The sequence below is a fragment of the Scyliorhinus torazame genome, chromosome 15 (assembly GCF_047496885.1).
Source record: "Scyliorhinus torazame isolate Kashiwa2021f chromosome 15, sScyTor2.1, whole genome shotgun sequence".
Classification (NCBI taxonomy): Eukaryota; Metazoa; Chordata; class Chondrichthyes; order Carcharhiniformes; family Scyliorhinidae; genus Scyliorhinus; species Scyliorhinus torazame.
The window spans coordinates 113,453,379-113,466,962 of record NC_092721.1 but is presented as its reverse complement, the minus strand read 5'-3'; the positions used below and the strand labels follow the sequence as shown (position 1 = coordinate 113,466,962).

The window sequence follows — 13,584 nt, the reverse complement described above, 5'->3', positions numbered from 1 at the left end:
CCATGTACAGGAGAGGGAGGCTACATACACCTTTGGAATGGTATCCCAGCAAGAAACAGTGAGCTCAGGAGAGGGGGAAATTAAGTTTAAAAATACTGCAATCCTTGATTAATAAAATCTCCTTTTAAAGTGTGTGCATCATTTTTTAATTAACCTGCAGTTATAATAGCAATAAAGTGATACAATGCACTCTCCAAAGAGAGAATTATGGTCTCCTCAGTTCCCTGTTTTCAGCAAAAACAAGGTGGTTGTGAGATTATATCCTTCACAGAAACATTGCTGCATTCTTTCTGTCTTTTTCCATTTCTGTCTGGAAATAGGCGGCCAACACTCCAGCAGGAAGGATGAGTGAGCTTAATTACTATGTCCAATTCAGGATTCTGTTGCTTGCACAGATCCTCAAAACAATGTGGTGGTGAAATGTGCAATGTCTATATTACACAAATCCAACCTCCTTAATGCCACCTTAAAAGGAGTTTTTGGAAGCCACTGGAAAACAGTTTTCACCATTCTTCTTGGAGCCCGTTTTGGGGATATGATGAATTTTACAGATCTCCTTATTCTGTCATAAAACTGTTCTTGCCTGTTTACTCATCTTTCACCAACCTCTTCCCTATTGCCGCGGCCCACTACTTTATGTTAGAACTGCCCACTGGGCTCTGATGTTGGACTACTGGATTTTCCCATTCCGAGATTGATGAGCTACCCTTCAATGCTGTGTGCGCTGTCTACATTAAATTTTATCTGCCACTTGACTGTTCATTCCAACAACTTGTCTAAGGCCTTTTGAAGTTCTACACTATACTCCTCTTGTTTCACAGTACTTGCAAGTAAATTTTGAAATTGTCCCTGTACACCTCAAACCATTAATATATAACAGGAAGAGCAAAGATCCTATCACTGAACCTTGGGAAAACTCAATATATATTTTCCTCCAGTCCAAAAACTAACCGTTCACAACTTCTCTGTTTCCTGCCACCCAGTCAATTTCCTTCCTATGTTGCTTCTGTCCCTTTTATTTCATGAGCTATAACTTTGCTCACAAGCCTGTATCAAATGCCTATTGGAAGTCCATGTAAACCAGACCTACAGCATTACCCTTATCAACATTCTCTGTTACCTCATCAAAACATTCAAGCAAGTTAATTAAACCTGATTTGCCTTTATCAAATCTGTGCTGACTTTCCTTAATTAACCCGCATTTGCCCGAATGAGTATGAATTTTGTTCCGAATTATTGTTTCTAGAAGCTTCCCCACCACTGAGGTTAAATCGATTGGTCTACATTTGCTGGGTTTATCTTTACATCCTGTGTCAAACAAGGATGTAACATTTTAATTTTATTTGAAAATCAAAATGCTCTTTAACCTCAACAGTCATAAAGAAAATAGTGACTAGCTTGATTGAGGGGAATTGGAAGTAAATCAGGAGGAAATATTTTGAGCTGTAAATAAAAAAGTACTCAGGTTTTCCATAACCTATTTATTCAATAGAGCTCTTTATTTGCCAAGTGTTCACTTTCATGAGATTATGATAATGTGACTTGAGAAGAATTTAGTATTTCTAAACAAAAAACTATGAAACTTTTAACTCTTGATGTAAGGAAGGAATTTATATTGCTGTCCAAACTTCCAAATGAGAAAACACGAAAAACCATGTGGAAATCTTAAACACAATGGGCGGAATTCACCCATCCTGAACTAAGGGATACATTTTTTTCCGCGAGTATTGTCACAGACGGGATGGAAGATTTGACAGACTATGTAAAGTTCCATTGGCCTCGGGTGAGAATTTCCAGTCTCAGAAATCCCACACCAAATCCTGTGATGGGGCATAGGATTAATTCCTGCTGCGGAGGCTGATGGGAAATCCTGCAGCTTCCAGTTCGCAGGCCCTAACCGCCTCCTATTCATCATGGATGCACAATCTCTCTACACCTCCATCCTACACCTGGATGGCCTGAGAGCTCTTCGCTTCTTTCTTGAAAAGGTGCCTGAACAATTCCCATCCACCACCACTCTCCTCTGCCTGGCTGAACTCGTTCTATCTCTCAACAACTTCTCCTTTAACTCATCCCACTTTCTCCAAATCAAAGGTGTAGCAATGGGTACCCGCATGTGTCCGAGCTTTGCTTGCCTTTTTATGGGTTATGTGCAACTCTCCTTGTTCCAGGCGTACCTGGGTCCCCTCCCACAACTCCTTTACGGGTACATCGATAACTATTTTGGTGCCGCTTCATGCTCTTGTCCAGACCTGAAAAAATTCATCAACTTCGCTTCCAGTTTCCACCCCTCCATTACTTTCACCTGGTCCATCTCAAGACACTTCTCTTCCTTTCCTTGACCTTTCTGTCTCCATTTACGGCAATAGACCATCTACTAATATCCATTAAACACCCACTGACTCCCACAGCTATCTGGACTACAGCTCTTCGCATCCTACACCATGTAAGGACTCCATCCCTTTCTCTTCGCTCCTTTGCCTCCGTTGCATTTCTTCCGATGATGCACCTTCCAAAGAGGTGCTTCGAAAATCCTTCTTTCTCAACCTACAGTTGTTGACAGTGCCCTCAACAGTGTGCGGTCCAACTCCAGCGCCACTACCCTCACCCCCTCCATCCCAGAACAAGGATAGCATCCCCCTCATTCTCGCATTTCACCCACCAGCCTCCGTAAGCAAAGAATAATCCTCCACCATTTTTGCTAACTTCAGCGTGATGCCACCACCAAACACATCTTCCCTTCATTCCCTGTGTCAACATTCTGCAGAAACCGTTCCCTCTGGGATAACCTAGTCCACTACTCAACCATACCCAACTCCTCTCCCATCACCCTTGGCACATTCCCATACAATCGCAGAAGGTGTAACAGTTGCCCCTTTACCTCTTCCATGCTTAACATCCCAGGTCCAAAACACTCATCCCAGGTTAAGCAGTGTTTCACTTGCACCTCTTTCAATTTGGTCTACTGCATTCGCTGCTCCCAATGTGGTCTCTTCTATATCGGAGAGACCAAACGCAGACTGGGTGATCATTTTGCTCAGCACCTTCGGTCTGTGCGCATTCAGGACCCTGACCTTCCTGTTGCTTGCCATTTTAACACAAGACCCTGCTCCCATGCCCACATGTCTGTCCTTGGCCTGCTGCAATGTTCCAGTGAAGCTCAATGCAAACTGGAGGATCAACATCTCACACACTACTGCCTTCTGGTCTCAACATCGAATTCAACAACTTCAGATGATTAGCTCTACCCCACCTCGACCCCTTTGTTTTCATTCCATTTCATTTTAACTGTTTTTACCTTTTATTTATTTCTTGTTTTTCTTTATATATATATATACCCCCACTCTTACCTTTTCTCTCCTTTGCCTCTTCCCCCCTTTTTCTCATTTTACCTCTCCCATGTCCCCCCTCCCCCCACATCTACAGCTGTCCCAGGTTACCCTCTGATTTTAGTTTCTTTGCTGTTTGGCCTTACACACTTTATATTCTCTCTGGGGACTGCCATTACCACTCTATTCTGTTGGTTTCTGTACCTATGACTCATCTTTCATTCCCTTACCCTACAGTATAAACATCTCCCACTTTCTATGCCTTTCAGCTTTGACAAAGGGTCACCTGGACTCGAAACATTAGCTCTTTTCTCTCCTTACAGATGCTGTCAGGCCTGCTGAGATTTTCCAGCATTTTCTCTTTTTCCTGCAGTATCGTCCATCCCCAGCCTCATCAATTATGTGATCAACCCGGGGTTGCACGACATCTTCTATGGCAGAGAGGGCTGGATGGCACATGCCACACCATCATATCCGGGCACCATTTTTAAAAGGCGCTCAGAGACAGCTACTCAATGCTAACACAGTGATGTTTGGAAGGGGAGCACCATGTGGAAGTCCAGAGGAATATACATTTCCTGGTTGATCGGAGGAGGCAGCCGAGCAGGGAGATCAACCCTGCATGAGCACATGTGGCTGATGCCATAAATGCCCAAGAGGTACACAATGCATCACAGCCCCACTGGAGTGCATCCATTCTTTGATGGAGTGATCACCGCCACCCTTCAACAGACATACAACATTGCATAAGGCACAGAGAGACTCAGCAATCTCCACAAATCAAGATGCCTGTCTGAGCCATCTCGTTCCATGTCGATGTGCTCAGTGCTCTTGAGAGAGCCGGTCCACAGCCCTCTGTATAATTTGCCCCACTGATGACCTGCCGCACAGAAGTGGGCTAGCTTACGATGGGAAGTATAAGGAACCAAATTGCAATGTTCAAATGCATACAACTTCTCTCAGACCCATTTTCTGTTCACCTTGAGGAGGACATTATCAATCACATCCACAGAGAGTGGCAGAAGATGGTGTGTGTGTGTGTGGGGGGGTGGTTCACATCTGAGATCTCTCACCAAGTTTGGGAAGATGGTGTCTGAGCTCACAGGTGTGCAGAGGGACAATTTCATTGGTGATGGGGGGCTCGGACTTGGGCATTCACTTAGCAAGGATCAATCCATTTTATAGAAACCCGAGTGTCAAATGTGCCTTCCTGTTGGAGGTAACTCATGACGTCACTTGTGCTCTCCCCTCTCACTTACAGGTACCTCCAGGAAGAGGCTAAGTACTGAATTGGAGGATTCCCTCTCATGGCTCAGCCCCTGCCCCAGCCCAGAGAGGAGAAGACAAGAGCTGCACAGGCAATCAGAACAGACACCTGCACCCTCCACCAGCTCAGGAACACACACCTCAGTGGGTATTAGTGTTGTTAGGAAGGGTGTCACAATCTGAAGTTCACAGCACGATCACTGCATGAACATGTGCACGCAGCAAGCCGAGGCTGGTTCACTAGAGTTCCCCAGCATTCAGAAGGGGAGACAACACATGAAGAGAGGGAACTATTTACAATATCAGCTAACATTGGGACCAGGGACACCAGTTTATTAGGAATAGGATCAAGGGAGCTGGGAGTGAGTCTCATGGACAAGGTGAACTCAGATATAACATGAGGGGAGATAGGAGAGAAACTAGGGAGAGGTGTGAGTTTATGGCTAGGATAGTGATAACGTTTGGCTTGGTGGGCTAATGAAAGGGAGTGACGCAGCAAAGGCAGTTCATAAGTTGTTCTCAATTTCATTGACAAAGAAGTCAATGTGCTACGTGTATCTATTTGAACAGAGTACGAAGTCTTACAACACCAGGTTAAAGTCCAACAGGTTTGTTTCGATGTCACATCATATCATATGGCATCTCCACATCATATCTATTTGAAGGTGAGGGAAAGGAGAGTGATTTAAGAAGATGGACTGCATTAGGGAAAGAAGCTAGGATTCTTTTTGCTTTACAGGATGATCCTCTTTTAGCAGATGAGGACAAGACCTGATAGTGTTTTATGTTGGCCAATCAGATCTGACCCTGGCTAAACTAGTTGTCCACTATATTCTTTCAAGTTTGTATCCCTTGGACATAAAGGAGTAGATGTGAGGGCCATACCAGGGCAAATAACGATTGGCTAGGGTGAAAGAGTAATGGTTTTGTTGAGAACTAGGGCATCAAAGAGTTCTGTTTGCGGTTGAGTAAATGAGTGGCTGCAGAAATGTTGTGGCAAAACGAGCGTCAAAGGCTCGTTTGAGATTTTGAAAGTGAATTGGGGGATAGTTTCTTCCAGGAAGGCAGACAGAATACAATTCTCATCTTTATAAAAAAAAAAAATTTAAAGTGTCCAATTGCTTTTTTCCAATTAAGGGGCAATTTAGCGTAACCAATCCACCTACCCTGCACATCTTTGGGTTGTGGAGACGAAACCCACGCAAACACGGGGAGAATGTGCAAAACTCTACACGACAGTGACCCAGAGCCGGGATCGAACCTGGGACCTCGGCGGCGTGAGGCAGCAGTGCTAACCCACTGCACCACCGTGCTGCCCTTATTATCACCTTAATATGAATTTCTTTTTGGTGACTAATATTCCAGCGTTTCTATTTATGTTGTTTTCATTTCTTCTCAAAATGGTTTCTGCCATCTCACTTCCCCTTACATTACGCAAAGAAGTTCAGAAACATTACAATTTAAAAATGATTAGCTATTTTCATAAGCACATGCATGCTTGAAGAACCAAGTTACCACTTACAAGTAAATTATGTAAAATTATTTGATTTAAAAATCACTGCCTCAAACTCAAGATATCACCAGTGATTATCTCCATTTGTTCTGCTAATGCTAGGCTCAAAATCATGTACCTACTATGAGCTAACCCATAATGCACAGAGAAATTTCCAGCCACTGGAGAGTTTAGGGTAGAATTTCCTCAGGGCTTCTGCTGACCGTCTGATATAACTCCAGTGCAAGATTGACGTAAACCCAGTGAACCAGTGGAAATGGCCATTTTTACTATTCCTCTGAGGATATGTTGAAGTAATGGTGGATAACTGGGAGAAATTGGAAATTCCTACCACTTATCTTTTAGCCAATATTCCCCATCCTTCATCTTCAATTAGTCCACAAATCATGAAACTGTAAATGGATTACTTGGTTTGCAAGATTACACTGCATAATAAGCATATTACCTGGGAAATATCCATCACTGAGTCACAACTGAGAGGCCGTGCTGATGTTAGGTCATTGGAGCCAATCACAGAGGAGATGATTCCATTCTGATCAATCCGGCGAATCATTGTTCCATCCACAAAGTATATCAGACCAAATTTGTCAACAGCAATACCTAGTGAAGGAAAACAATGAATAGTCCAACAAAGTTGTCAAGTCAGGGTTACGTACAGGTCAAATACCTTTGTTCCACTGATTAAACCATAAACTTTCAGACTACAAAGAACAACAAAGAACAAAAAAATGTACAGCACAGGAACAGGCCCTTCGGCCCTCCAAGCCCGTGCCGACCATGCTGCCCGACTAAACTACAATCTTCTACACTTCCTGGGTCCGTATCCATCTATTCCCATCCTATTCATATATTTGTCAAGATGCCCCTTAAATGTCCCTATCGTCCCTGCTTCCACTACCTCCTCCGGTAGCGAGTTCCAGGCACCCACTACCCTCTGCGTAAAAATCTTGCCTCGTACATCTACTCTAAACCTTGCCCCTCTTACCTTAAACCTATGCCCCCTAGTAATTGACCCCTCTACCCTGGGGAAAAGCCTCTGACTATCCACTCTGTCTATGCCCCTCATAATTTTGTATACCTCTATCAGGTCTCCCCTCAACCTCCTTCGTTCCAGTGAGAACAAACCGAGTTTATTCAATCGCTCCTCATAGCTAATGCCCTCCATACCAGGCAACATTCTGGTAAATCTCTTCTGCACCCTCTCTAAAGCCTCCACATCCTTCTGGTAGTGTGGCGACCAGAATTGAACACTATACTCCAAGTGTGGCCTAACTAAGGTTCTATACAGCTGCAACATGACTTGCCAATTCTTATACTCAATGCCCCGGCCAATGAAGGCAAGCATGGCGTATGCCTTCTTGACTACCTTCTCCACCTGTGTTGCCCCTTTCAATGACCTGTGGACCTGTACTCCTAGATCTCTTTGACTTTCAATACTCTTGAGGGTTCTACCATTCACTGTATATTCCCTACCTGCATTAGACCTTCCAAAATGCATTACCTCACATTTGTCCGGATTAAACTCCATCTGCCATCTCTCCGCCCAAGTCTCCAGACAATCTAAATCCTGCTGTATCCTCCGACAGTCCTCATCGTTATCCGCAATTCCACCAACCTTTGTGTCGTCTGCAAACTTACTAATCAGACCAGTTACATTTTCCTCCAAATCATTTATATATACTACAAAGAGCAAAGGTCCCAGCACTGATCCCTGTGGAACACCACTGGTCACAGCCCTCCAATTAGAAAAGCATCCCTCCATTGCTACTCTCTGCCTTCTATGGCCTAGCCAGTTCTGTATCCACCTTGCCAGCTCACCCCTGATCCCGTGTGACTTCACCTTTTGTACTAGTCTACCATGAGGGACCTTGTCAAAGGCCTTACTGAAGTCCATATAGACAACATCTACTGCCCTACCTGCATCAATCATCTTAGTGACCTCCTCGAAATACTCTATCAAGTTAGTGAGACACGACCTCCCCTTCACAAAACCGTGCTGCCTCTCACTAATACGTCCATTTGCTTCCAAATGGGAGTAGATCCTGTCTCAAAGAATTCTCTCCAGTAATTTCCCTACCACTGAAGTAAGGCTCACCGGCCTGTAGTTCCCAGGATTATCCTTGCTACCCTTCTTAAACAGAGGAACAACATTGGCTATTCTCCAGTTCTCCGGGACATCCCCTGAAGACAGCGAGGATCCAAAGATTTCTGTCAAGGCCTCAGCAATTTCCTCTCCAGCCTCCTTCAGTATTCTGGGGTAGATCCCATCAGGCCCTGGGGACTTATCTACCTTAATATTTTTTAAGACACCCAACACCTCGTCTTTTTGGATCACAATGTGACCCAGGCTATCTACACCCCCTTCTCCAGACTCAACATCTACCAATTCCTTCTCTTTGGTGAATACTGATGCAAAGTATTCATTTAGTACCTCGCCCATTTCCTCTGGCTCCACACATAGATTCCCTTGCCTATCCTTCAGTGGGCCAACCCTTTCCCTGGCTACCCTCTTGATTTTTATGTACGTGGAAAAAGCCTTGGGATTTTCCTTAACCCTATTTGCCAATGACTTTTCGTGACCCCTTCTAGCCCTCCTGACTCCTTGCGTAAGTTCCTTCCTACTTTCCTTATATTCCACGCAGGCTTCGTCTGTTCCCAGCCTTTTAGCCCTGACAAATGCCTCCTTTTTCTTTTTGACGAGGCCTACAATATCACTCGTCATTGTCCTTGCTACCTTTGCTAGGACTAGAAGGGAATTAGCAGGCCTGCTCAAAGTAATCATATTTCTGTATGTGTTAATATAGTAGCTAATTAGTTTTGTTGGTCAATATCTTATTGAAACATTTTCTGTAATGACAGAGGATGCTGGAAATACTCAATAAGTTTGGGAGCATCTGTGGGGAGAGAAACAGAGTTTAAAAAAAATATTTTTATTCAGGACATTTTCCATTTTATAATATACAAAACATTCATTCAACTTCACACAATTTTCATAATAAACAACCAGCCCTCCATCCCACCCTATATGCTCTTTTTGTTTTGCAAAACCCAGGCGCCAGGAGAATCCGGCGCAGACATATTTAAATGAGCCTAATGGCTCACTTAAATAAGCTACTCTGGATCTTGCCCACGAAGGGCGAGATCCTGATTACAACATCTCATGAGATTCCGTTGAATCTCGTGAGATGTTTCGAGCATCGTGAATCTTGCGAGATTCAACGGCCTTGTTGCGTCATCAAGTCGGGTGCAGCGAGGCCGGTAAATCATGCCCAACATTTTAGATCAATGATCTTTCATTCGAAGTTTTAATGGGGCTGGATTCTCCAATTCTAGGGCTATGTCCCCACACCGGCGTGGGAACGGTGGCATTTCACGCCAGAAAAAATGGTGAAAAACGGCCACCAATTCCCCGTTTTGCTGGGGACCAGCAGCACGGCAGCGTAGAGCATTCCTGGGTCCATGGCCCCGCATGCGCATGGCGGCAGCCTGCAGCTGTAGTGCAGTGCTACATGGCGAAGGCAGATCGCGGAGCCGGCCGCGAAATAGTCCCCCCCCCTTCGGCTGGCTCGCGCACCCTGGACCACCCCCCCACAGTGCCCCCAGCCCCGAATAATGTCACCCCTGCCCACGGATCGGCCCTCCCCTGACTGTGGCAGAACTGGACTGAGTCCACAACCGCCACGCCGAGTTCCCGACGGATGAGACCACAAGCGACCCATGCCGTCGGGAACTCAGCCAGTCGGGGGCGGAGTATCAGGAGGCGGAGTATCAGGAGGCGGGCCTCAGGTGATTTTGGCGACAGCGATTGGAGAATCCAGCCCATGAACTTTGTTTCTCTGTCCCAGATGCTGCCAGACCTGCAGAGTACTTCCAGCTGCTTGCGTATTTTCAGCATCCGCAATATTTTGCTTTGATCTTCTGCAATGATAGCACTGTTTACCTAACACAAGTGTTCCCACAGAACATGTTGATGTTTATTCAAAATGTTTTCAAAAAGAAATGTTTAGAAACCATTGTATCCGTTCGTAAAATTCACCAAGTGGCTCTGTTGATTGCCTTGAATCGGTGATCGAGGTACCCTTTAAAAAGGGATTCCTGCTCTTACCGGCGTCTTCCAGTCCCGCCCGTCGCTGACTGTCTGATTTTCGCTTCCTCTGTTTAAATGCACAGAGTTTTGCTCAATAGGTGAGAAAAGCAGGTTGTGCAGCCTGAGCTTCACACCGGTTTCTTGCCTGAGTCAACACTATATTTGTAATTTTGGGAACATTCCGCCCAGGATTTTTAAGAAGGCTCACACTGCACATCTGAAAATTTCAGTGGAAATATATCTGTCCGAAACCAATTCTGACAATATAAGCAAGTAGGATGTGAGAGGAGCTCACTCACGTACACAACTGGTCTCACGACAACAGAAAACCAACTCGCGTATTTAATGTCTATGGAAGGCAACAAATCATAGATAAGACTTCAAACACATTCTGGAGATGACCTCACTTTGGGTTTAGTAGCACAAAATTTACTGTGAAATGTAAGATATTTAATTATCTAGATTTATTCACCTAATCCTCGATTTCATTCTTCAAGAAATAGTTATCCAGCTCTTCTTTAATGGAATTAGTTGATGTTGGATTCATGTTTTGCTCCATGAGGGAAAAAAATCTTTCCTAATCTCTTATCTAGTCAGGTTTGTTCATGTCAGAATTTCTTTTCTCCTTTTGTGATTGGGATGCAAGTTTAAAATTTAAAAAAAAATTTATTCTCCTTTTTCACATTTTCTCCCAAATTTACACCTAACAATAAACAATAATCAGTAACAAATATGTCAATCCCCATATCAATAACAACGATCCCATCCTCCCACCAAAACCCAAACAGTTGCCCGTATGTTTGCATAAACAAATAACAAAAAGGAATCACAAATCACCCATAGCCACCATCAACACACACCGCCCCCTCCCCCCAACCCTCCCACCCACCCCACCCCCCAACTAATGTTCGATGTTATCCAGTTCTTGAAAGTGCATAATGAATAATGCCCTTGAATTCTAGAACCCCTCCATCCTTCCCCTTAGTTCAAACTTAACCTTCTCTAAAGTCAAGAATTCCAACAGGTCCCCCCGCCACGCCAGGGCACAGGGTGGAGAGGCTGCCCTCCGACCCATCAGGATCCGCCTTCGGGCGATCAACGAGGCGAAGGCTACAACATCTGTCTCCGCACCTGTTTCCAACCCTGGCTGGTCCGACACCCCGAATATGGCCACCCGAGGGCCCGGGTCCAGTTTCACGAGCACCACTTTAGAAATTACCCCAAAAACCTCCTTCCAGTAATCCTCTATCTTTGGACAAGACCAAAACATATGAACGTGATTAGCGGGGCTCCCCCCGCAATGTTCACACACATCTTCTACTCCTTCAAAGAATCGGCTCATCCTCGCCCTCGTGAGGTGTGCTCAATATACCACCTTCAGCTGTATCAGCCCCAACCTCGCGCACGAGGTGGAGGCATTCACTCTCCAAAGCACCTCACACCAGAACCCCTCCTCCATATCCTCTCCCAACTCTTCCTCCCACTTTGCTTTGATCCCTTCCAGTGGTGCCTTCTCCTCTTCCAAAATATCTCCGTAAACCGCTGACACTACCCCACTTCTCCAGTCCCCTTGTCGTCAGCACCTCCTCCAGCAATATGGAGGCCGGCTCCTCCGGGAAGTTCTGTATATCCTTTCTAGCAACATCTTGAACCTGCATGTATCTAAACATTTCCCCCTGCTCCAGCCCATGCTTCGCTTCCAGCTCCTGCAATCCTGCAAACCGACCCCTAAGAAACAAATCTTTCAATGTCTTAATCCCTTTTTCCTCCCATTTCCGAAAATTTACATCCCACCTCCCTGGCTCAAATCTGTGGTTCTCCCGAAACGGCATTTCCCTTGACCCTGCCCCCAACCCGAAGTGTTGGCGAAACTGCCTCCAAATTCTCAATGAAGCTATTATTACCGGACTCCCTGAGTACTTCCCCGGGGCTATCGGGAGCGGCGCTGTTGCTAGTGCTTTCAATCCCGGCCCCCTGCACAAACTCTCCTCCATTCTGACCCACTGGGAATCAACCCCTCTGACCCAGCTCTGCACCTTCTTCACATTCGCCGCCCAGTAGTAATATATCAGGTTTGGAAGATCCAACTCCCTGCCTGCCTTCCCCGCTGTAGTAGCACCTTTATAACTCTGGCCACCTTCCCTCCCCATATGAACGACGTAATCCTTCCCTCAATCTCTTTGAAAAAAGCCTTTGGCAGGAAAATCGGCAGGCATTGAAAAATAAACAGAAATCGCGGCAACACATTCATTTTAACCGACCCGCCAGTGACAGAGGGAGACTGTCCCACCTTGCCAGATCAGCTTTCACTTTCCCCACCAAACTAGAAATGTTGTACCTGCGGAACCCCCCCCCCCCCCCCCCCACTCCCGGGCAACCTGCACCTCCAGCTACCTAAAGTGAGTCCCTGCCCTACGGAATGGCAGCCCCCCCAACCCTGCCCCCACCCCTGGTCGAGACACCACAAAATACTCACTCTTGTCGAGATTTAGTTTGTACCCCGAGAAAGACCAAAACACTCGAAGCAGCTCCAATATTCCCCCTATCGACACAATCGGTTCCGACACGTATAACAGTGATTGGGACGCAAGTTAATAATAATTGGAAAATATTCATGTAACTCATTATAAAAAAAGAATCTACATGCTATGGGCAGAACTAGACAAGGCATCAGATTTTGCACCCACTCCTTAAAAAGTTGTGGCGGGATGGATAGGAGCCCACCCAAGGGGACACCGGTTGTTCCCTAGCCATTTCACCATTAATAGGCTGTAAGTGGGTTTTCTGCCCCTCAGGGACAGGATGCCCCTCCCTCTCAAACAGCTGCCAACCAACCAGCAGCTCTGCAAAACCTTGGGTGAGATGTGTGGCGCTGATTAGGATTTGGTTAAGTGCTTGGGAGACTCACCCAGTTGTCATGTTGGCAGGCCTGTTATGACACCCTGGGTTAGGGTGTGGTCTATACCAGCCCCACGTATCCCGGAATCACAACAAAAGTGAATTAAGCAATAATTCTTATTAAAATACCCAATGTCTTTGGCCCTTGGCTGCCCAATATTCGCAGTCGCCAGGTTTGTAAATGTAAACACAATTACTGTTTATTTATAGCAAGAATTATAATGTAATACGCAGCAAATCTCTTTTGAGAGAGTTAACTGGATCTCTCTTGAGAGAGTTAACTGGATCTCTCTGGACCCCTACAGGCCTCGTGGAGTGAAATGTGTGACAGGCTGTTTAACGATAAACTAATACCTAATGCCCACTTTAACTTGCCTCTCACCCTCTACACATACACAAGAGGGGTGGAAAGGGGTAAAAATCATATGTGGAGGGATGAAAGAGTCTTTGTTCCAAATGATGGTTTTAGCACATTTTTCTGGTTTACAGCC

General features: G+C 45.4%; 1 protein-coding gene across 11 annotated transcripts in view; it reads right to left on the bottom strand.

Moving 5' to 3' along the window:
• Positions 1 to 13,584, bottom strand: part of tenm4 (teneurin transmembrane protein 4) — a 3,407,721-nt gene that overhangs the window by 54,813 nt on the left and 3,339,324 nt on the right. For all 11 annotated transcript variants that reach the window (XM_072476554.1, XM_072476555.1, XM_072476556.1 and 8 more), the window contains one exon: positions 6,554 to 6,708. In XM_072476554.1, the coding sequence (XP_072332655.1) occupies positions 6,554 to 6,708 (155 nt within the window). The remainder of the gene's footprint in view (positions 1 to 6,553; positions 6,709 to 13,584) is intronic.